Here is a 23,509-nt window from a genome sequence, read left to right as displayed (position 1 = left end):
CCCACGTTGTGCAGTGAGGCTGCGGAGGGGTCTTCCTCGCGGTGTGCTTGAAAATTAATCTGGGAATCAAATAACAAACGTCCTAACCCTCAAAGTCAGAGGAAGTCACAAGGAAAAGTGGAATTGGTGAATTGCGGACTGGGCACCAACACACACACCTCGGTGGGCAAATCAGCCCACGGCCGTGAGACCCGTGGGGTCTGGGCGTGGAGGAAGGGGAGACAAGCGACCCCGGGGACTGCTGTCTGGGGAGCGCGTGCCCCGCTTCTCTGCGTGGGAACCTCCCGTGATAAATGAATGCAAAAGGAAGCGGTGTGTGAGAACAGAGCCCCCAGGAGAACCCGGAGCCTTGTAGAGTGTAACCAGACCCCCAGACATGAGCTCCTTCAGACAGAGGGCCAGAGAGGGCACGAGGCTCCTGCCAAAGAAACGCCTGCGCAAAATCACAGGAGCACTGGCCCGTGGCCGCCATGCAGGCTGCCGGGGGCCTGTGGGCAGCAGACAGCCACAGGTTCTGGGACCCGCCTGTGTGGTCTGGACGGCAGAGGAAGTGGGCTTGCCCCACCCACAGCAGCACCAGGAGAGCCCCGAGCCCCTGGGTGGGTGTGGGCTGCCCTCTGCCTGGAGCCAGTCCCCAGCCTTTCTGCCCAACAAGCAGACCTGTTCCTCCCCCGTCCCAGGCCCTAGAGGCCCTGGGGGTAGGGGCTCCGCTCTGCAGACCCCAGGGCCCAGCTGGCCAACTGCCAGCATGTGCAGAACTTGATGAGACCACAGAGTCCATAGCTTTGCTTTTAATCACAAACAGGACATCTCTTTATTCCTTCCAGCATTCTGGGTGCCCTAGGGGCCAGCTGAGCCAGGACGACGCAGTCACTGCTGGCGGAGCGTTCCTCCCCGTAGGCTCGCCCGGGTCCAGCACAGGCCCCCCTGCCTGTCAGCGGCACTGGCCGGCCGGCCCTGGGCAGTCCTAGAACGTGAAAACCACCGTCGTGAAAAGGTGCTCCGGTCCCAGCTGGACCCCGTGGATGGCAAGGCAAAGGTGCGGCGCTGCCTCGGGGGGCCAGGCGGGGAGGAGCAGGGCGTACTGGCCACCTGCGGTCCACGGAGGGGCCGCGTGGAGGACAGGCCCTGGAGCCTGAGTGGGCCCAGTGCAAGCAGCCCTCTGTGGTCCCCACCCACCCAGGACCCCGTATGCCGGCCTCATCCGTCCACTCCAGGACCAAGGACCTCCCGCAGCACGTCCACGCTGCTCAGAGACCGCAGTTCCTGCTTCTGCGAACACCCTCCTGGGTCCGAGTCTCAGTTCATGAAGACCCACCAGGCTGCACCTACTTGGTGCCGGCAACCTGGTCACAGGGGACCCTACACCTGCCCACAGGCTCACGTTCTGAGGGAGATGCTGGACCCACGTGGGTGAACATCAGGTGTCAGGGGAGGGCAGGCACCGTGAGGACGGCCGGGCCCCGGGAAGGGGACGCTGTCTTATAAGAGCAGGGGAGGGCGTCTGAGCAGCGCACCGCCAAGCGGAGAGGCAAACGAAGGGAGGAACAGCCTTGCAGACGGGAAGAGGACAGGGCCAGAGGGCCGGTGGTGCCGAGGCCCTGGGGCACAGGGGGGCCGGCCGCAAGGCGGCGGCGAAGGTGGGGATGTGGAGCCGGGGAGGGGAGAATGGGTGAGGGGAGGCCCATGTGCCAAGCCTGACCCCTCATGGCAGCACCGCAGCCAGGGCAAGCTGGGGAGCCTGGGCACTCACCTGCGGCTCACTGCAGCCGCCGCCGCTTGCGGACATGCCTCGAGTGCCGCGTCTGCAGTACATCCGGATCGTCGGGGCTGTCTGGGCAGGAAGGGGCAGAGCCCCGGCCGGGGTCCGGGGCTCCCTAAAGTCCAGGCAGAGGACAAGAGTGACCCTCCAGCCTAGATGGATAGGCAGCAGGGCAGGGAGGAGCGGGCAGCTCCTCGGGCGTGTCCCCACTGTAGCTTGACGGGGGGTGCCATCTTCCTGGGGCCATACGGGGCTCTGACTTCCTGCTGACCCCTCCTTCACCCGGGGACTCCAATCCCCGCTGAGCAGCCCCCACTGAGAGCCAGCCTCCTATACCACGGTTCCCCCAGTTGGGCCAGGGGGCAGGGCCCGAGGGAAGCTGCCCACGCTGCTGGGGACAGTGGGTCTCCTCCCCTCAGTATCCGGAGGCCATCAGAGCTTGCCCTTTGCTTCAGCCTGGAAGACCCTCCAGACTCCTAAGGCCGTACCCCGGGAAAGGGAAGTGGGCTAGGCCGAGCTGTGGGGGGTGTGGGGGGCCACAGATCCAGCAGCAAGCCTCACTGCTGTGGTCACCCCCACGTGACGGGGATGGGCTGCTCCGGGGGGTTCTCTGGAAGGGTCAACGCCCGCAAGGGACCCGAGGGCCCTCCATGTTCTGAGGGCAACAGGGACTCCTTCCCGTGTCTGTATCCGGGTTCTTGTCTAGAAACAAAAGCGGCATGGCTTCCGCAGCTGGACACCTGGACAGACCTCCCCAGGGCGCAGGTGGGGTGTGCGTGTGCAGCAGGGGGCTCAGACACTGAGGCGGCTGCCCGCTGGGGCAGGCCCCCCGCCCCCCCCCCACGCTGGCTGTGAGGTTCCCGCTGCCGAGTCCGCGAGCGAAGGGCGGCGTGGCGTGGTCTCTTCCTCCTGAGGTCAGCCGCCATGACTTCCCCCTACTCCCCCTGCCCCCTCCCCACTCCGGGCGGGCAAGACACCGGCTGGTGAGGGCCCCGTGGGAAAGGGGGTGAGGGCCCACGACAGCCTACCTGGGCAGGGTCCCCGGGGTCCCCGTCACTGACGGTGAGCTCCGGTTCCTCCAGGTCGAGTTGGTCACTGTCTGTCTCAGGGTCCGGCCCGGTGCTCACCGACAGGGTGGTGGGGACGCCGCGGGGGGACAAGGTGGCCAGGAGCGCGGGCAGGGCGAAGGCGGCCAGGAAGCGCGCCCGCAGCAGCAGGTAGGCGGGGCTGTCGCGGAGCCGCTCGCGCACCTGCCCCAGCGAGGCCTGCAGGGCGCCAGCCGGACTGCCGGGCACCAGGACTGACGCCCCGTGCTCCAAGTCCTTCTTGCGTAGCAGGAGGCCAGACAGCGCCCGCAGGCTGCACAGCATGGGCGGCTGGTAGGCCAGCCGGCTCCCCGGGGCAGGCATGGGCACCCCTTGCTGCCCCTGCAGCCACTCCCGCGCAGCGGCCTCGCTCTCCTGGGAAAGGAGGCTCAAGTCCAGGGCTTCGTTCTCCAGCCCCAGCCAGGAGAGCAGGGGCTCCTCCAGGTCCAGAGGCCGGGGCTCCCTGAGCCCTGAGGCAGCCCCTGGGGCCCCGTGCAGAGGCGGTGGGCTGGAGCTAGGGGGCCCAGTCACTGGGTGGTGGGCCAGGGGCGTTTCCTGGGAGGGAGTCGTGGGTGCAGATGTCTCCCCAGCCGCCAGGACCTCCCCAGGGGAGGCGAGTCCCACGAGGCCACAAGCCTCAGCCACCTCTGCGGGGCTCTCGCTCAAGGGCTCCGTCCTGCAGGGAGGCTCTGGCTCCGAGTCTGTGCTGGCTGCTGGCGGCCCAGGGTGGCTCTGCTCAGGGAACCCGGGGCCCCGGCTGGCTGGGGTCTCAGTGGGCGAGGGCGGCAGAGTCACCGACAGCCGTGTGGGGTCAGGAGCCCCTGTTGACGTTGGCAGGCTCACCACGGCCTGCAGGGGTACGGGGAGCAGCCCCTGTGCCGTGAGGACCCAGGTGACAGGCAGAGAGGTGCTGGCCGCCGCGGGCGTGCCCAGGGCTGGCGTCAGGCTGAGGGACTGGACGGGCAGCTGGGCGGGGCTGGGGGCCGCGGGCAGAAAGGGGGGCACTTCGGGCAGGCCCTGCTTCCGGGACGTGGCAGGGGCCTGAGACTGTCCAAGAGCACTCAGCGGGCAGCTTGCAGGAACCGGGCCGGGGGCCCTGGAGGCGGCCGGGCCGAGGGCAAAGGCGTGCAGAGTCGGGGCTTGCTCATCCTTGGCTGGCGCCCAGGAACCCGAAGCAGTGAAACTGGTCACCGGAGGGCCTCCAGGCCCAGAGAGCACGACGCTGGGGACTGGGGCGGCTGCGGGGGCCAGAGGCTGAAGGACCACGGGCGAGGAGACCAGCACGCGGGCCGGGAGGATGGCGGGGCCCTGAGCAGCCCTCCTGGCTCGGGCCTCCCGCAGACGCTTCTCCCGAAGCAGCTCAGACACCGTCTTGGGCTTGGGCCGGGGTCTGCATGGGGCTGGGGCGGGCGCTGGGGGCGTGGACGCTGCGCAGCAGGCCTGCATCCCTCTGCCCACCTCAGGGCAGGTGCCCTGCTTCGCGGCCCCTTGGGCCGGCACGCTCTGGGTAAGGCAGCCTGGGGGGAGGACAGAACGCACGCTGAGGCACGTCCGGCAACGGGCACTATATCCCAGGGAAGGGCGCGAGGGGCGGGGGCGGCTGCTGGGGGCGGCTGCTGGGCTGAGGGCTGTCCGTCTGCCTGCACATCCCCAGACCCCCACCTCGAGGGTGTCCCGAGCCCCCACACTCTGCCCCGTCCAGGGCGGGCCTGGGGGAAGGCCAGCCCCCAATGGCCCTGCACCTCCAACACCCTCACAGAGACGGCACCACCACCCTGCCCTTCGTGGTCACCTCCCAGGACCCGGGGCCGCTGCCCGCGTCTGCTGGTGTGGGGACAGGCGGCCGCCGGCGGGAGAGGCCGTGCCCGACGCCTGGGCCCAGAGGGAGCCCCTGCTCCTGGCTGGCTGGGGAAGGCTGACCGCGCACACCAGCCAGGCGCCCCTGAGGCGCCTGAACCCAGTTCAGAGACCCCCGCAAGGGGCTAGAACTTAGAGCCTGGGACAGGCCTAGATACAAACCACCCAGACAAAGAGCGAGGCAGGTGGGCGGTACCTGGGGCGCTGTGGGCGCTCGAGGGTTCCTGGAAGAGAAGGCAGAACGGCGTCAGCGCCTCAGGGCAACCGCCATGCCTCCCCACGCCGCCTCTCGCCGCCACACACGGGGCTGCCCAGCCCCTTGTCTCGCGACACCATGCCAAGGCGTCCTTGGGAGAGCGTGAGTTGGTGGGGTCAGGGAGAGCCAGGAGGTCCAGCTGCTTAGGTGGGAGGGTATGGGGCTCCAGGCCTGGATGGGGCACCACAGCGCCATGTTTGGTCCTCCGACCAGCATCACTCTTCTGTCATTTCCTCCAGTAGTGACCAGGCTCAGGGATGTGGTCCAAGGACCTGGCCACTGGCACCTGGCTGCCACCCCAGGGGCCAGTGCCGAGGGCAGCAGGTGCCTAACGGCTCCCCGCCCCCCCAGGGGGGGTTAGGGCACCAGGGACAGCCAGGGAGCCAGGCAAGCCTAGGTGCCCGCGGAGCTCTGCACCCCCTGGACTTGCCTCAGGGGCCCTCAGGGGCCCAGGCCCACCCTGGAGACCCGCAGACTCTCCCGGCAACGGGCACAGGCTGCTCTCGGGGCTGGCCCAGCCTCCGGGAACCCAGGAACACCTCACTGCCCCACTGGCTAGGAGGGAAGGGAGGCGGGCGCCTGGGGAGCCGGGCATTCAACCTCAGTCCTCACCTGCAGGGGCGGCGGGTCCCAGGCCCCAGCCTGGAGCAGGGCAGGCGGCCAGGCCTTCCTCTCTCGAACTACCTCCACGCAGCCAGGCGTGTCAATCTGGAACAGCTGAGGGGCGCAGGGTGCACGGCTGGCACCGCGTGACGGGAGGCCCCCCCGCCGTCCCAAGGCTCCCCCGCCCCCACAAGGCTGTCCGCGGAGGGACTCAGGCCCGCGCTGACTACAGCGGCTCTCGCAGAGCTGTCCGACACCTGGGGGCCTGGCCCGGGCCGCACAGTCCAGGAGACCGTGGCCACGTGGCTCCCGCCCCAGCCTCGGCTCGGGTCCTCCAGGCTGCCTGTCGCCCACCTCCCCTGCCCCGGCCCAGGCCCGCGGGATGTCCAGGCCCTCCCACACTGGGACAGTGGCAGGGACACGCCGAGGCTGCCCCTTCCTCGTGGTCTCCACTGCCGAGAGTCACAGGCCTGGGAAGGACCTCTTTCAAGGATCCACGGCCTTAGAAAGCCTGGACTTGGAGACATGAACCCACTGCAGACTTCAAAACTCCAGCAAAAAGTACAGGACAAGAGAAGAGAGTTGTGCTCGCACGCTTCTCACCTGAATGAAGAGGGCAAACACTGGGGTGCTGGCCAAGCGGGCGCCCTGCAGCTGTCTCCTGATGCCATCAGCTGAGGGGACACGGCACATGAACAGGGCCACCCAGAGACGCCACGCCAGCGGCCGCGGCACTCGACTACAAAGTGGGCGAGGGCCCCAAGAGCAGGCTGGCAGGCGGTCACGGATGGACGCTCCTGAGCCCGAGACTCCCGCCCCCGGGAGCGTACGCCCCCCATGTGGGCGCCCGCGCACTGGGAATGCCAGGGTGAGCCTGGGGCCCCTTCCTGAGCTGGCCGCCACGTGCTGAGCAGGACGGGGCGGGGGGAGGAGGCAGAACCAAACCCCTGCAGGTCGATACCGGGTGCGCGGGCCCCTGTCCCTCCACCCTCCCAGGCAGGGCAGGTCCCGGCCCCTGCCTCTCCCCCTCCCGGGACCCCGGGCAGTACCTCGACGCGGCCGCACGGCGGGCCTCGGGCGTGCGCAGAGCAGGTCTACCTCTCCCACCCACGGGCTCACGGCCGCCAGCAGCTTGTGCTCCAGGAGCCTCCACTGCAGGGCGTGCCCCTGGCGCTGCTGCACGGCCCTGGCCCACGGTGGCCGCACACGGCGCCTGGCCTCGTCCCTGCTGCTGCCAGGGCTGGGCCCCGGGGCTGAGCCAGGCCTCTCCTGCTGTGGGGAGGAAAAGGCCTCTGGGATACGGGCTGGGCTCCGCTCCGGGGCTGCCACGTGCCCACCCGCGCCATCCTCTACTCCCACCAGGTGCCAGAGGGTGGGGGGACGCCCAGGCCGGGAGGGGCAGGGTGAGGAGACAGGCAGGTGGCGGGGGTGGGGGTGATCCTGGTGGCCTAGGGCACTGTGGCTGGCACCAGCGGGTGGGCCTGTCCTCAGCACACGCGGCCCCAGCCCCAGGGGCGCCCTGAACAGACACCCTGCGAGGCTGGCCACCGTTGGGCGCACACACAGCTCCCTGCCCGGACCCCGCACGGCCCTGCACAAGGGCTGTGGGGGAAACACCCTCTGCAGAGAGGCGGCCTCAGAGGAGGGCGGTGGGTCCCTAAGGCCATCCAACAGCTCTGCCCTGGGGCACTGAGGGCCAATAAGCGGGAGGATGCCCTGGCAGGTCCGGGGTGAGGACTCTGCGCTCTCACAGCTCAAGCCTGGACTCAACTCCTGGCCAGGGAACCAGGAACCCACAGGCTGTGGGGGGAAAAAGAAAAAGAAAAAGCAAGCAAGCTGGGGTGATGGAGGGGGCTGGCTTCCAGGGAGTCAGCCGCTGTCCAGGGCAGCTCTTGCGGAAGGGGCCAGGAGTGGGTGCTGTGACGTGCAGTGGGGAGGCCTCTGCCACCACTGGGCGCAGCCCCGGCGACCCCGGGCAGGGGCACGCCGCCCCCTGCACCCACCTCGCCCGGCGGCCCCTCGGAGCTCCAGCGCTGAGCGATGGCCGGGCACAGGCACCTGATGCTCCTTGGGTTGGTGCTCCGCCCCCTGGAGGCCAGCTGCCCTGCGGAGGCCGGGGCCGTGGCCGGGGCCATGTCGGGGCCCTCGGGAGGGTGTGGGCAGCCCCCAGCGCCCGCTCCCCACAGCTCCTCTGGGCTCTGCCGGGCGGGCACCCACAGGTCCATGTCTGGCACGGTGTATGGAGCTGGCGGCGGCTCCGGGCTGCCCGCCGGGGCCTCCTCCGGGGCGTCCTTCGGTGCCTCCTCAGGCTCTGAGTCCTCCCAGCTGCCGTCGCTGCTGCTCCCGCTGCTGGGGCTCCAGCGCGCCCTGCGAGGGGCCCGCCGCCGGGCCTGCCGCTGCCGCTGCTGTGGAGGGAGGGCTCCAGTGAGGGGGAAGCAGGGGTAGGCTTGGAGCAGGGACGCCCGCAGGGAGCCAGGGGCGGGGGCTGGACGTGCTGGGCTGGACCGTCCCCCCCCAACAAAGAGGCCAGGTCTCTCTCAGTGCTCAGGCACCTGGGAGCAGAGACACCGAGGACGGACCAGATGTCGCTCCTTCCTGCCCCCCAGCTGCTGTCCCCTCATCCTGCCTGGGGTGACACTGCCCGCCCCCTGGGGGTGGGGACCCCTTCTGGCCGACTTCTAGTAAAGCCTCACCCTGACCATGATCTTCCATTTGCTGAGGCACTGGGAGCCTGACCGATGCGGTAGTTCAGAGGCTATTTTTGCCCAGTGACCTACAAGAGCAAAACAACACGGACGTTACTTCCTACAGATGGGCTCTGACAACACAGGTTCGAAGCCTCCGCTCTGCAGCGTGCTGGCGGCTCCTCCACAAGCTGCACCAGGTTCCATCAAAACCCTGACGCTGTTCCCCAGCCCGAACAGGTGATGACAGGCTGGCATCCGACTCACAGATGACCACCCCTGCGGGGAGGTTCTAGCAGATATACGACTGTGACTCAAGAGCCATCCCTGCTTCTGTAAAACGGCCCTGGAATAGCTGTGTGCCCAGGCTTGTAAGGCAGACGCTTCAGATCATCTGGCCTTTTCTTCCACACTGTGCGGGTGGGACGACAAGTCGGGCACTGCTTCTACGGGGCAGTCGGCCCGCGTGTGACAGGCCCCTCAAACCTGGCCGTGCGACACCTCAGGGTCCACTCTAAGAAGATGTTATAAACATACCAAGGACAGAGCCACTGAATGCTTAGCCCGCTCCACCTGTGATGGAAAACGAGAAGCAGACGCCCGTCGTCAGGGACCGGGTGAGTAACCCGTGCGCTCCTGCTCAAGAAAATATGCGTGATTATGGAGGGAAGATGAGGACGCAGGACGCGTAAAGACGAAGAGAAATACTGGTAACAGACAAGGGAGCGACACATCGCGAAGTGAAACACGGCTGCTCAATGAAGTGGAAAGACTCAGCTTAAACAAGCCGGCTTCCAGGAGAGGCCCCCGCACAGGGACGGACCCGACAGCCGCAGCCCAGCGGCCGCCTCCAGTGATGGGAGACGAGCTGTGCTCCTTTCCTTCCTTCCATGCATCTTCACCCTCAATTCCCTGTGATAAACCTGAGTTAGTTTCTAAGACAAACAACCGCCACCACCTGCTGAGCTGACGGACAGAAAAAGACAAGGCGGGATGGGAATCCCCTGGTGGCCCGGCGGGTCAGGACTCTGCTCGGTGCCGGGGCTCAGTTCCTGGTGGGGGAGCAAAGATTCCACAAGCCACGTGGCAGAGCCAAAACAGACACAGATGAAAACGAGCAGAAGGGCCCATGACCGGGGAGGCAGCCTGGGAGGAGAGCAAACCACAGCCTCCAGCTGCAGCCAGGACCTCGGGGCCGCGAGAAACCCGGGCAGCACGGTGTCCGGAACTCACCGAGGGTGCCAAGCGCCCTGAGTGGGAAGACCGCAAGCTCACCTCCGCCCGCCGCCACTCCACAGTCAGCGCCATGCAGAGGAGACCGGCAGGGCGGGCGCTCATGGGAGCAGAGGGCCGCAGGAGACAGAGGCTCCACTCTGCACACAGTCTGACCTGAGACCTGAGACGGTGGCTTGGAAGGTGCCTGGGGCAGACATGCAGCTGGCCGTGGACCGCCTCTCGGAGGCGGGAGGCAGCAGGACGCCCCTGGCGTGGAGACACTGGCAGCAGCCACTGCCGGGGGCCGAGCCTGCCATGGTAACACCGGGGCGGGCGGCTGCCCTTCTGGAACCTCCCTCTAGCCTCCCCACTCCAGAGACACGGCCCTGCCCTCCAGCGGCTGGCAGGGGCCCCGCAACAACCCACCCGCACCCCGGGTGTGCCGGCAACCCCGTGGAAGTCCGCCCTGCCCTCCAGGAGGCCCAGAGCCACTGCGCCAGGTGCAGCCCCGCAGCCCATTGAGCTGGGCCCCAGCCCTGCCCGCCAGCAGCACCTCAGCAGTCAATCCTGCCAGACACCCCACACCGGGGCACCCCCAGAGCACAGCGTTCTGGAGACCAGCAGAGACTGCTGCTGGGCCCAGAGGATGCCCCCTACACACGGTCACTTCGCCAAGACGGGGGACCTAACTGACCTAGTGCTGAGAAATAAACGTAGAGGATTAGGCAAGATGAAGTTGATGGTAACATGATATAGTACGGAACGTTACCACCCCGCTTACATCAATGGACAGATCACCTAGACAAAAAATAAGGAAACACTGCCTTAAACAACATGTTAGACCAGATGGAATTAATGGACACATACAGGCACTTCCCAAGTGGTCCAGAGGTTAAGAATCCCCCTTCCACTGCGGGGAACATGGATTCAGTCTTTGGCCTGGGAAGAGCCTGCGTGCTCGGGAGCCACTGAACCTCTGTGCCACAAGTACCGAGCCTGTGTCCTAGAGCCTGGGGCTGTACCTTCTGAGGCCACGGCTGCAACTACCGAGGCCCGCGCCTCACAGCAAGAGAAGCCGCCTCAGTGAGGAGCCTGCACGCCGCAACCAGAGACGCCCCCATTCGCTGCACCTAGAGACTCCCCCATTCGCCGCAACTAGAGAAAAGCCCATGCAGCACGGAGACCCAGCACAGCCAAAAAAATACATAAAATGATTTTAAAAATTAAAAAAAAAAAAAATCAATGAAACTAAGTTCTGGTTCTTTGAAAAGAGAAACAAAATTGATAAATCTTCAGCCAGACTCATCAAAGAAAATGAAAAGGCCCAAATTAACAAAGTCAGAAATGAAAAGAAGTTATAGCCTACACCACAGAAATGTGAAGGCTCGTGTAAGACCATCATGGGCTTCCTGGGTGGCTCAGTGGTAAAGAACCCAACTACAACACAGGAGAGGCGGGTTTGACCCCCTGGGTCAAGAAGATCCCTTGAAGGTAATGGCAACCCACTCCAGTATCCCTGCCTGGAGAATCCCATGGACAGAGGAGTCTGGTGGGCTACAGTCCATGGGGTCGCAAAGAGCTGGACATGACAGCAACTAAACAATGTAAAACCAATACAAAGCATTGTACTAAAAAAAAAACAACAAAACTAGACAATCCAGATGAAATAGATAAATGCCTAGAAAAGTACACTCACCTAAGACTGAGTCAGGAATAAATAAAATCTATGAACAGACTGATTACCAGGAATAAAACTGAATCAGTAATAATAATAAAACTCTAAACAAACCAAAGTCCAGGACCAGATGGCTGCACAAGAGACTTTTCCAAAACATCTGAAGAGGAGTTAATACACCAACATCCACAGCAGTGTTATTTACAACAATACGCGGAAGCAACCTAAGTGACCACTGATAGATGAATGAACAAAGAAATACAAGTAAGATATATTCCACATATACACGATGGAATATTCCTTAGCCATGAAAGAAAAAAACCTTCTCGTTTGCAACAACATGGATGGCTCTAGAGGGTGTGACGCCAAGTGAAGTCAGTCAGAGAAAGTGTGACCTCACTTACGTGTGAAATCTAAAAAACAAAGCACACAGAACAGACAGAACGCGGACTCAGATACAGAGCAGACACGGGTGGTTGCCACGGGGAGGGGCTAGCGTGGGACAACACAGAGGCGGGGTTGAGAGGTACAGACCTCCAGCTACAGAATCAGATCAGCCACGGCATGTGATACACAAGGTAAGGGATACGAGCAATAACCTAACGCTAACTGTATGGGATTGCTGCTGCTGCTGCTGCTGCTAAGTCGCTTCAGTCGTGTCCGACTCTCAGCGACCCCACGGACTGCAGCCCACAAGGCTCCTCCGTCCATGGGATTTTCCAGGCAAGAGTACTGGAATGGGGTGCCATTGCCTTCTCCGTTGTACGGGACAGGTGGTTACTAGACTTAGAATCACTTCATGACAATGCAAATGTTAAAGCCAGTATGTGAGAAACTAAAGAATACAAGAACAGAGAAATAAGAACTTACCGACACCGTATTTTTCTATCAATTCAATTAACTTCTCCACTTCTTTAGGATTCCATCGTCCCTTTTTCAAGCTGAAATGTAACCTTCTGAGATATCTGAAGGCGACATAAAAACAAAGGGACGTTTTAGAAGCTGAGACGCCCTCCTGCGTGGTCCTGGCATCTGAGCGGTTTCTAAGCTGACACCCAGAGCACAGGCACCAGAAGAAAAACGCAGGCACACTGGACTTGTGCAAAACTAGAAACCTTTGTGCTTCAAAGGTCACTTTCGAGAAAGTGAAAAGACAACCCACAGATTAGAAGAAGGGGTCCGCAGATCATGTGTCTGCTGAGACTTGTACCTGAAATATACCAAGCACCCTAACTCAAGTTTAAAAATGGGCAGAGGACAGAAATAGTTATTTCTTCAGAAAAGACACACAAATAGCCAAATAACACACGAGAAAGGCGCTCCACACCCTTCAGGAAATGCAAACCAGAATCGCAGTGAGATTCCACTTCACACCACTGGGGTGGCTTGAAGCAAAAAGGAAGTGCGTGCGGGCGAAGACGTGGAAGACAGAGACCCTCCTACTCTGCTGGGGGGGATGTATTTAAGACGGTGTAGCCACTTTGGAAGGTTAAACAGAATCCCCACACGACCTGATACCACTTGTAGGCAGAGCTGAGAACGAGTACACACATGCACACACGTGTGCTTTCGAGGTTCGGTCACGGTGTGACGCGGGTGAGAACGTCACTCAGTGTCCACACGTCAGAGCCGCACCGTGCTGACCCGCTCATCTGCCGACACTGGGGTCACGCCCTCCTTCCGCTATGCCCAGTGCTGCTGTGAACAGGGGCGGACAAATGAGTCCCCGACTTCCGCTGTTCTGGGCACAGGGTGGAATTGCCAGACAACATGGTGCGCTAAGTCGCTTCAGTCGTGCCTAAGTCTGTGTGACCCCATGGACTGTAGCCCATCAGGCGCCTCTGTCCGTGGGATTCTCCAGGCGAGAGTACTGGAGTGGGTTGCCAGTTCCTTCTCCAAGATCATATGGTAATTCTCTGTTCACCTTTTAAGGAATCCCTGAACTCTTTTCCAAGTGGCTGCCCCGTTTCAACCCCACCAAGAGTGTACAAGGGTTCTGATTTCTCCGCATCCCCTCCAACACTTGTTATTTCCTTTTCACAAAGCATGAACCATTCTAGAGTGTGTGAGGCGGCATCCTGCTGTAGCTCTGACCTGTATTTCTACAACGACCGTGTCAGCATTCTGCACGTGCTCAGTGGCCGTTCATGCGTCTGTTTTGGAGAAACGCACATCCAAGCCCACTAGGTGCTCTTTGTTTTCCCCTAAATATTTACTCATTTGTTTGGCTGTGCAGAGTCTTAGCTGCGGCCTGTAGAATCAAGCTCCTGACCAGGGAAGGAACCCAGGCCTTCTGCACTGGTAGCAGAGACTCTTAGCCACTGGACCACCAGGGAGGTTCCTTTGGTCCATTCCTGAACTTTTTTTTGGTAGGGAGTAGTGTTTTCTTTGTGGGGTGATCAAAATGTTCTAGAATTATGATAACGGTTACACAGCTCAAGAAATACACCCAAACCTGCAGAACGATCTACTTTAACTGAATGGTTTACATGTGAATTATAGAATAAAGCTGTTTAAAAAAGCCCAGGGAAACTGCCACCAGCGGATCCTGAAGGACGTCCAGCGGAGCCCGTGCACACGTCTGGCTTCAAAAGAAGCGACCCTGCTTCCTGAGCGGGTTCATCCGCGTCCTCCACGCCCCAAGGCCACACCCTCGTCCCACGCCAGCAGGCCACCCTGGGCCAGTCTCCCTGCCTGTCTGGTGGCCCACCCAGAAGCAGCCCCAGCAAGCCTTCCTTTGCCCAGAGCTGTCCCACTCACCGATCTCGGCACTGGGCATCGCTCCTACCTGGCACCTCTTCCCGGATTTTAAACCAATCCTGCTCCCCATACTTGGCAACTGCTTGCAGCAACTTCTGCAGGAAGACAGGAGCGGAGCCGGTCACAACCTGCCCACCCCAGGCCAGCCCAAACTCCAGGCCCCAGTCCTCAGTCCCACAGACATACCGCGTCCTCCTCTGGGGCCCAGAGCCCCTTCTTCAGGCCGGGGTCCAGGCTCTTGGTCCAGCGGTAGATGAGCTGCATGGAGTCCCGCCCCTCCATGTAGTAGACAACTGCAGACAGAGGGGGCTGGTTGGCGCTGCGCTTCCTGGGTCACCCAGAGCGGAGCCACGCCGTCCACAGAGAACTGACCGCAGGCGGCCTGGATGACACATCACCTCCCCCCGCCCCGCCAACTGGGACCAGGGCCTCTCCGGGCGGGCGTGGGACTCACTCCTCCGGTAGGGGATGTGGCTGCCAACACGCATGGCCTGCACGAGCCGCGTGAGTATGCGGTCCTCCTCCTCCGTCCACTCCTTGCGCTTCAGGGCCGGGTTGTGTTGCTGGTACTGCTGCAGGCACTGGAAGGCGCTGCGGTGCGTCTGCGGGGCCAGAGCGGGGCAGGGGTTAGCAGGCCGCCCCGGGGGACAGTGGAAGGCGCTGCGGCGCGTCTGCGGGCCGAGAGCGGGGCAGGGGGTTACCAGGCCGCCCCGGGGGACAGTGGAAGGCGCTGCGGCGCGTCTGCGGGGCCAGAGCGGGGCAGGGGTTAGCAGGCCGCCCCGGGAAACAGTGGAAGGCGCTGCGGCGCGTCTGTGGGCCGAGAGTGGGGCAGGGGTTAGCGGGCCGCTCCGGGGGACGATGGAGAGCACCCCGACAGAAGGCCCAGGGCCACTAAAGAGGGTCCCCGACATCAGCTCATCAAAGCGTGAGCATAAACGTCACAGTACCGCCCTGACATGACAGCACAATCACCGCAAGCGCGGATTCCCAGGGGAGGCCCCCGCTCGGCCCGGTCTGCAGCGAAGGCGCCCTGCGCTACAGGCTGGGCCGCGGCCCTGCCGTGGCCTGAGGCGGCCTCTGAAGCCCCCATCAGGGGCAGCTGAGAGGTGCACGTGTTGGGGTGGGGTGCTAGAGTCCCTGGGGTGGCGCCTGTGTCCAGGGACGCCCTCTCAGGGAGAGCTCTGAGGTGAAGGCCCCCCAGCTTCCAGCTGCACTCCAGCCGAGCACGGAGCACCCGGGGGCCCACTGTAAACACTTTTGTGCATATCCGCCCCTCACTCATCTGTGGAAAAGGGGTTTCCCATGAGCCCCCTGTGGTGACGTGAAGTGTCTTCTCTCCCAGAGCAAGCTCTCTGGTTACAGAGCACGAGGGCTGGCGATGTCTTTTGAGACATCAAAAGTACGACCTGTAAAGTGGAGAATTCCTAAGTTGGACTTCACTGACGTTAAAAAGACAATGGCGAGAGAATTAGAAGACGATTCACAGACTGGGAGAAGATACCTGCAAAAGACACACCCGATATGGACGGTTACCTGAATCACATGAAGAACACTTACAACTCCACGTCAGAGCGTGAACAACTCGACCACAAACTGGGCTGAGACCTTAACAGATACCTCACCAAAGGCGACATATGGAAGGCAAATAGGCGCGTGGGGGAAATGTCCCCTCACAAGTCGTCCAGGAAAACGCAGATTAACCGGAGATCCTACAAGAGCGGCCAAGAATCAGAACCCTAACGCACCAGCCAGGGGTGGGAGCGTGGCACGGCACAGCCACTTCGGAGACAGCCTGCTGGCTTCTCACAAAGCTAAACACGTCTGTACTGTGTGATCCAGCAGTTGTGCTCCTAGGTATTTATCCAAAGGGATGAAAACATCCCTCCACCCAAAAACGGGCACGTGGATGTTAACGGCAGTTTTACCCATAATCGACAAGTCCTGTAAGCACATCCAGGATGCCCTTCGGTAGATGAATGGAAAACCCTTGCCCATCTAGGCGATAGAATATCAATCGGTGTGAACGAGAAGAGAACCATCAAGCCATGAAAAGACATGGAGGAACCTTAAATGTATATAGATGAGAACCACGACAAGTCAGTGTAGATCTATCCCTAGTAAAAAAGAAAAAAAAAAAGCTACACCTGGTGAGTGATGCTCCTAACAGGCGAGGCTGTGCATGTGTGGAGGCAGAGGGCATGTGAGAAAGCCCTGTGCCTTCCTCTCAGGCTTTGTTGTGAACCTAAAACAGCTTTAAAAAAAAACCAGCCTTGGGAATTCCTCAGTGGTCCAGTGGTTAAGATGCCGCGCTTCCACTGGAGGGAGCATGGGTTTGATCCCTAGTCAGGGAACTAAGATCCCACAAGCCTCGCGGCGCAGCCAAAACAAAACAAAAAAAGTTTTAAAATAACTGGGCTTCCCTGGTGGCTCAGTAAAGAATCTGCCCGTCAATGCAGGAGACACGGGTTCGATCCCTAATCTGGGGAGACCCCACATGCCTCAGAGCAATGAAGCCTGTGTGCTACAACCACTGAAGCCCACGCACCCCAGAGCCCGTCTCTGTAGCAAGAGAAGCCACCGCAACGCGCAGCCCGCAGGCCGCACCTCGAGAAAGTGCACACACGGTGAGGAAGACCTGACACAGCCAAAGTCAAATGAACAAATAGAAGAGAGACACTGAGGGAGCACCGACACAGGGAGCACCTCCCTGGGGGTCCCGTCGTCAGGACTCGGTGTATAAAGTGACTTTTTAAAGCGCCATTCACCAAGTGAGTAAACGCATGCGCACTGGGCCGCACAGCATCTAGATGCAGTCGCAAGGCCATCAGAGACAAAGGACAGAAGGACTTGCTTTGCGCTGTTACGCCAGGTTCCAGCCTAGTCGCATGAACACAACTGCTTCAGAGCAGAACTCATGGTGTAACAAACTCTACTTAACAGACTTTCACAGACTCCTAGACTCAGGACAGAGGACACACTTTCGTTTTTAAATGGCTTTGCTAAGTTTAGCTGAGTATGCTGCAACCATGCACTTGGTCACAAAAGTGAGAAATTAAAAAGATTTTAGGGACTTCCTTGGTGGTCCGGTGGTTAAGACTCCACACTTCCACTGCAGAGGGTGCAGGTCTGACCCCCGGCTGGGGAGCTAAGATCCTGTGTGCCACGTGAAGTGGCCAAAAAAATAAAATGAGAATAAATTTAAAAACTGCCATAAAATTCAAACTGAAGAATAAAAGGGTTTCTAAGAAACCTCACTGTTTAAAAATGATACAGCATACTTCTACCTAACTTAAGATCCAAAAAGACAACGAAAGCTATAGTCACTCCAAAACCGATAAAAAGGAGATGTTTTGTACCATGCTGTTCTCAGAAAACTGGGCCTTGAACACCATCTTCATTAAAGAGAGATGAGAGTGAGAACTCAGTCCCTGCCTTAGGAGACGAGAAAGAACAAAACCAAAGGAACCAGGTAGAGTCTTCCCAGACCACCAGAGCACACTCTGGAGCAGGAGGTGAGGCTCGGGAAGGGGAAAGAGCGGGCGGAACACCGAGGCTGCTCTGGGGCATCCGCAGGAGGTGGTGTGGTCCGAGCAGCCTCTGACCTCCTCCGGCCGCCCTCCCGAGTGGCCAGAGCAGACCCTCTGGCGGCTCCAAGGGCAGGCCCTGGCCGCGGCATGACCCTCACCCCCAGCTCCTCGGCGATCCTCTGCCAGTCCAGGTGGCCGTGCTTGGCTGCGACGGCCTTCAGCTGGGCCACCTCCTGCTCGCTCCACTCCTGCTTGTTGATGCTTGGGTGCTCGTAGTTCTGCCAGAACTTGCGAATCTCCTCCGTGCTGCGGCCTCCCTCGAACTGTAGAGAGACAGACAGACAGACCTGTCTACATGGCCGGGCCGCGGAGAGTGGGGTCTCTGTCCAGGCTGCCGGGAAATGCCAGTGGAGAGGCCCCAAAGCAATCCATACTGCTGGACGTGCACGTGACCAGCGGGAGTCCCGGCAGGCCTAGCTGCTCACGCAGATCGTGGCCTCAGTGACCAGTGCTGGCCCCACCCTGGCCGCTGGGACTCACGTTGACGTTGGAGATCTTGTCCCAGTCATGGCCGTCCAGCCTGTCGCCTAGCAGGGCCTCCTCCGGGAGCTGACTGCAGAGAGGATGGGGGCACGGGGTCACGCTGGCCCTCAGCTCCCCGTGGACCACGCCTGCCCCGGCAGGATCGCTCACTTGATATCCTGCACCTCCTTCTCCGCCTCCCTGGCCTGCTTCTCCAGGACCTGCCTCTCCACCTCGCTCGTGGCCCTGTTCTGCTTCTGCTGCAAGTACTCCAGCCTGTAAGGCAGGGAGAGTCACCTGTGGGGCCGACGGCGATGCTGTGTCCCGCAGCCGGCTGGCCTGGCTATTTCACGGATCTGGGCGGGAGCCTGCAGAGCTGGTCAGCTGCCAGCACGCCGCGTGGTACAGCCGTGGGGAGCACAGGCTCCAAAGGCCGACCCTCCCCCGCAAACAAACCCTGAGAGGAAGCAGCAGCCCTGCGTGAGGTGTCGTGACGGGCACGCGGGCAGCACACACGGCAGTGCTGACACAGGAAACAACACTTGCACCCAGCACGGCGTCTGATCCCCGGATGTGCTGACCCTCAGAGACAACCGCCTCCAGAACGAGCCGAGTAGGACCCGAGGCGTGACCCCACTACCCCCACAACAAGCCCGGACCCACGCAAGCCAGGAGGTGGCCTTGGGGACCCCTGGCCTGACCCCAGGTGCTGCGGTGTGGTCGGGAGAGCACACCCTGTCAGCACACATGGAACACCCATCTTGCCAACAGTCCTCTTTCTAAGCCCAGGCCAGAGAGACCGCCCAGGCCGACGACTCGCAGGGAGGACAGGCCGGCCCTCACACGCCCCACCTGAGGGAGAGGCCTGGAGCAGTGCCGCTCCCACTGCAGGGGAGGGATGTTGGCAGGGCAGTGGGCGCAGCCACCAGGGCCTCTGGCCATGGAGCTGCCAGCCTGCCTGGCCTTGCCCCAGAGCAGGGAGCCTCCGGACTCACTTGAGCAACTTGGGCTGGAGCAGCCGCTGCAGGCGGTCACTCACCACCGACTTCCTGAGCAGGACCTTTTCCCAGGTCTTCCCTGCGGAGAAATGAGGACGCGGACAGGGGTAACTCAGGGTCACACCCCGTTAGCAACACCCCCCAGCCCACCCCATCCAGCCCGTGGCAAGGAAGTGAACGAGCTGAAGGAGACCACCCGGGACTCGCCCCCAGCACACAGCCCAGAGCAGGGGCGAGGCGGGAGAGCACGGGGCGAGCCCGGGGAGGCCCGGTCTGTCCCTCACAACACGACCCGTGACCCCACTTGGCGGGGAAAGGCAGGCCCTCAGGGGACTGGGCCAGCGGTCGGGGCGGACTCCTGGGGCGGGGAGGAGGGACAGGCAGGTGCCGGCTGGGCCGGGGCTCATACACTTGGTCACCAGGAGCTCCTCGAAAGCCTTGATGCCCTGGGCAGCCTTCTCCCGCGTGTCCTCGTTGGCAGGAGGACCCTGTGGGAGAACATCGGGTCACGCTGCGGGCAGAGCCAGCTGTGCCCCCCACCGGGTCTCGAGACCCTGTCCCCCAGCATGTGCAGACGCCTGGGCCTAGGGCACGGCCTGGGGGCTGGCTCCAGACACCACCTGCTGGCGCAGGGCTGGCGGGGCTGCCCCTGTGCGGACGAGTCGGTGCCGCCTGTCCGTGGGGTGAGGTCACCCGCTACCTCCCAGGGACGCAGCCCTGATGTTCCCTCCTGGAGCCGGCAGGGTTTCAGTTCAGTGAGGCTGGGGAACACTCTCCTAAGAATTCGAGAAAGTTCCGACGCCCACAGCAGGGTGTAGGGACGCGAGCAGAGTGCGGGCCACTCACCACTCCCGTGACCCTGTCCCTGAAGTAGGGCTTCATGAAGTGTCCGAGGTACAGGTTCGGGGGCGGGCTCCTGCCGTCCTTCACCTTGGGGCCCTTGACACCTGCGAGGTCACCCATGATTTCCTCCTGCAGCAGACACAGGGGCACCAGTGGGTCAGCCAACGGGGCTCCCCTGGAGGAGGGGACCCAGAGCTCTGGCCCCCGAGGCCGGGTGGTGGCGCCTCTCGGGCCAGGCCCGCCTGACCTGCTGCTCCCGGTTCTGGGCCAACAGCAGGCTGACCTCCGCCAGCTTCTCCCGGACCACCTCCTGGTAGACCATGTTCAGCTGCAGGCAGGTCTCTGGGTCTTCAGGGAGCGCCTTCTCCTTGGGGTCGTCCTCGTTATTGCTGGCCTCACCCCACCTCTCTTCCTCCTGAAAACAAGCAGGAAACTGCAGGTGAGGGACACTCGCCACCTGCAGGGCCCCAGGTGAGCTGCGTTCTGGCCGCTGGGTCAGTGTGACGCCACCCTGACCGTGGACCACATAGCGCCCGGACACGTCTGCTAGTTTACAACGACCTTGTTTAGATGGGAGGTGGGAGAGAGGTTCAAGAGGGGGGAACACGTGTACACGTATGGCTGATTCATGCTGATATGTGGCAGAGACCCACACTACATTGTAACACAATTACCCTTCAATCAAAAGCGAGTAAGTTTAAACAAAGAAAAAAAATGATGATTAAAAAAAAAACTAATTTACAGGCCATCTCTAAGAATACCCCTCAGGTGAGAAACTGAGGAAATGACCAGTTTTCACTGTCGATAGTAACAACTCCCGTAAAACCTGGACTCACTGTACAGCAGGTTTGCTGGCAGACGTGGTGAGAACATGGGCCCCGCAGTGCTGGCGAGACTGAAACCGGAGCGGACCCAAACGTCCACCCCGAGGTGGCGAGTCTAAAGGCTACGGAACTACAGTAAAGCCCCATTAGGGGGCCCCTCGGCTATTACAGACAGGAAGCAGTTCCATGTTTACTGACTCAATGGAAAAGCAAAAACCACTTATAAAAATTTCCCAAACTGACAGAAAAACACAAGATAAACAAACGACAGGCACTCAGCGGCAGACCCGAGTGCTTCCTCTGCCTCCAGCTGCTGTTCTAGGGCCTGCCACGTGTGCACCGACCGGGCTGTCACTGCCCCCGAGGCTCGGAGAGGTGACTACGGGGACCAGGCAGCCCACTCAGCCTCCCCGAGTCATGTCCAGCTGAGGTCGGTCTGGCAGGAGCTAAGAGAAGACGACCGGCGCGAACGCCCAGCTGTGATGACGGTATCTCCAGGGACATGTGTACTTCTGATGACACCCCTTCTCTCTTGACTGACAACACCCATGGTACTTTAATAACGCAGAAGAGCCAGAATGAGTTCAAAGCACGCCCCCTCCCCAGACCCAGGGTGGTGTGGCCGCTTCAGCAGGCATGGCCACCTCAGGCCACAGGTTACCGAGAGCAGTGGGCCAGCGGCGTCTGAGTCCGAGTCCTCGTCAGGCAGCGAATCTGCAGGAATGCAAGCACACGGTGTCAGTGCCTAGCGCTGGACACAGCAGCTGGGGATAGATCCCACAGCTGCTGTGACCAACCAGACAGGGCAGCCTCAGACTGGGGGGTGCTGAAGTGAGGTGTCCACAGGGGACAAAAGGCCTGGGTGGGACGCGTGCTGTGTGGACCTCCCGTCCCCGCGGCCTGTGCCGGGGCGGGGGGTGGTGGGGTGGGGTGGGGTGCTGAGCATGGCCCTCTGTGTGCAGTGGGCACTGGGCCGAGGGCAGGACCAGCCAGAAAAACGAGGTGTCAGCATAACACGGGGTTTCCCCAGGCATGGAGAGAACAGGAACCGCAGGGACAACCAGGGCAGACGTCACGTGAGACAGCTCTGTCCTGGGGGGACTGGAGCTGGCCAGACGGGGAGAAGGGACAGGCACAGCGGCCCAGTACCAGGTGAGAAAAGGCCCGTGTAGCTGGGAACCGTGAGAGGCTCAGCCTTAGGGCTGCACCTGACCCTGAGTGGGGGGGAGGCTGGGGCCCTGGAGGGTTCGGTCTCTGCAGGCAGGCCTCAGGCCAGAGCTGATGGGAGCGACACTTGGGGCCCGGGAAGCACATGGGGCGAGCAGAAGGGGAGCCCTGGCAGCAGGGGCCTCAGACAGAAGGCAGCCTCCCAAGCATCAGGAAGAGATCCAAGGGGTCTCAGCTATGGCTGGCTGTTCAAGCCGGGGGGCGGCCGACAAGCTGAGGCCAGGAGCCTTCTGACCCCTGAGAAGGAGAGCAGGGCCCCCTCCCAGGACAGCCTGTGGCACCAAGGGGCAGGGGCTGATGCGGGAGCGTGGTGACGCTGCCCAGAGGGCTGAAGACCCAGCGGCGTGACGCACTGCGGCTGACCGTGGTCCAAGGGCAGACACGGCCGCTCTGACTGAGAAGCGTGGGCGCTGACCTGCATCCGAATCCGAGTCGAGACTGGACTCCGAGACGTCCATGCTGAGGCTCGAGCAGCAGGGGTCCAGGATCCTCTCCAGCTGCTGGATCTCCCTGGAGATCCTTTCTCTCTCAGCATCCACGTCCATGACGCCCCTGCCTGCAACACATCCTAAGATGTCAGAAACCCAGAGCACGCGGGTACCCCAACTGCCCCTTGGATGCTCGGCCCTGTGGGGGATGGCGGAAGCCTGACCAAAGCAGGCACCGGGCTCCGAGAGGCCCAGGTATGACGACGGTATCTCTGGGGAGCCTTGGGCCTACCTGGCACCCCCAGGGCCCTGTGAACTCCTGCTCTTTGCCTTGTCAGCCACGCTGAGGCTGCAACCAGTGCCAGGAGGAGGGGGTGGGGGGTAGTGATGGTTAACACCACCACCCGGCTGCCTGCTCTGTCTTCCCACCAGGGAACCACGAGTGAGTTGCTTACCCAGTGCATCAAAAGGAGAGGGCAGTGACAAAGTCACTAGAAGACAAGGATGAGGCCCATGACCCCGAGGTGCAGCCGCTCGCCCCCCAGCACAGAGCTGGTCACAGAGGGCATCGGGCACCAGACAAAACACACACCCACCAGCTGGCAGGGCTCAAAGCCTCGGGAGGAAGCCCCCTCCGAGAGGGCAGGGCTTGCTGAAGCCCCAGCATCTAGCACAGCACCTGGCTTTCGGGACTGAGCCTGAACAAGCCTCTGAGAAAGTAACAGGGACCCCTTTTTCTTCGGGAACAACAGTCTGGGACGTCTAATAAGGGAGTGGGAGAATACACTGGCGGCAGCGGAAACGTCAGGGAAACACAAGCACAGACTCAGGGGCCAAAACACGCAGAGGCCCTTTCCCACCCGCGGCCAACTCCCCCCAACTCTCGCCCCACGGTGCAGGCGATCGGAGGCCTCCACTGCGACAAACAGGGCCGTCGCCGCCACCGGGAGCGCCCCCAGCGCGCGGGCGGCGGGAACGAGGCTTCCAGGACGGGCGGCGGGGCCCGGCCGCTCGGCCCGCGCGCCCGCGACGGGACCCCTGCGATAAGCCCCTGCGCGGACCCCGCTCCCCAGCCGGCCAGCATCTCGCCTCTCGCCGCTCCTCCCCCGCCGCCCCTGGGCCCTCCCCGGTCGCTCCTCCTCCCGGCCCTCCCCCGCCCGCTCCTCACCTGGACTCGCAGCCGTCCCCTCAGCCTCCACGCACACGCTTCCGGAAACCGCACGATTACGCCGCCGCGGGCCGG

At 62.1% G+C, this 23,509-nt stretch overlaps 1 protein-coding gene across 4 annotated transcripts; it reads right to left on the bottom strand.

The window, feature by feature from the left end:
• Nucleotides 1-790: 790 nt before the first annotated feature.
• On the bottom strand, nucleotides 791-23,489 carry SNAPC4 (small nuclear RNA activating complex polypeptide 4). Of its 4 annotated transcripts, none has more exons than XM_065928074.1 (24): nucleotides 23,435-23,489; nucleotides 22,254-22,394; nucleotides 21,273-21,325; nucleotides 20,035-20,202; nucleotides 19,791-19,916; nucleotides 19,354-19,432; nucleotides 18,942-19,023; nucleotides 18,118-18,222; nucleotides 17,965-18,037; nucleotides 17,583-17,747; nucleotides 14,352-14,499; nucleotides 14,084-14,190; nucleotides 13,898-13,992; nucleotides 12,008-12,102; nucleotides 8,257-8,336; nucleotides 7,567-7,968; nucleotides 6,613-6,835; nucleotides 6,167-6,237; nucleotides 5,573-5,677; nucleotides 4,901-4,928; nucleotides 2,791-4,364; nucleotides 2,324-2,464; nucleotides 1,754-1,877; nucleotides 791-967 (listed from the first exon to the last, which is right to left on the bottom strand). In XM_065928074.1, the coding sequence occupies exons 2-23, from the start codon at nucleotides 22,381-22,383 to the stop codon at nucleotides 1,761-1,763; spliced, it is 4,167 nt and encodes a 1,388-aa protein (XP_065784146.1). In that variant the 5' UTR covers nucleotides 22,384-22,394; nucleotides 23,435-23,489; the 3' UTR covers nucleotides 791-967; nucleotides 1,754-1,760. The 4 variants fall into 4 exon arrangements, with proteins under 4 accessions (XP_065784146.1, XP_065784148.1, XP_065784147.1 ...); XM_065928076.1 differs by having other exon boundaries at nucleotides 6,613-6,832; XM_065928075.1 differs by lacking the exon at nucleotides 23,435-23,489 and adding an exon at nucleotides 22,722-23,387.
• Between the last annotated feature and the right edge of the window lie 20 nt (nucleotides 23,490-23,509).

This window comes from Muntiacus reevesi, chromosome 3 (genome assembly GCF_963930625.1).
Source record: "Muntiacus reevesi chromosome 3, mMunRee1.1, whole genome shotgun sequence".
NCBI lineage: Eukaryota > Metazoa > Chordata > Mammalia > Artiodactyla > Cervidae > Muntiacus > Muntiacus reevesi.
This window is presented reverse-complemented; position numbering and strand designations above follow the sequence as displayed.

What these genes read in the sequence shown, in the direction of transcription:
- SNAPC4 (XM_065928074.1), bottom strand. Translation starts at nt 22,383, where the DNA reads ATGGACGTGGATGCTGAGAGAGAAAGGATCTCCAGGGAGATCCAGCAG. An exon ending in GGGACAGGGTCACGGGAGTG is followed by an intron (nt 19,433 to 19,790) that starts GTGAGTGGCCCG and finishes GTTCTCCCACAG; the next exon opens with GGTCCTCCTGCCAACGAGGA. An exon ending in GGATCGCCGAGGAGCTGGGG is followed by an intron (nt 14,500 to 17,582) that starts GTGAGGGTCATG and finishes CTGGCCCCGCAG; the next exon opens with ACGCACCGCAGCGCCTTCCA.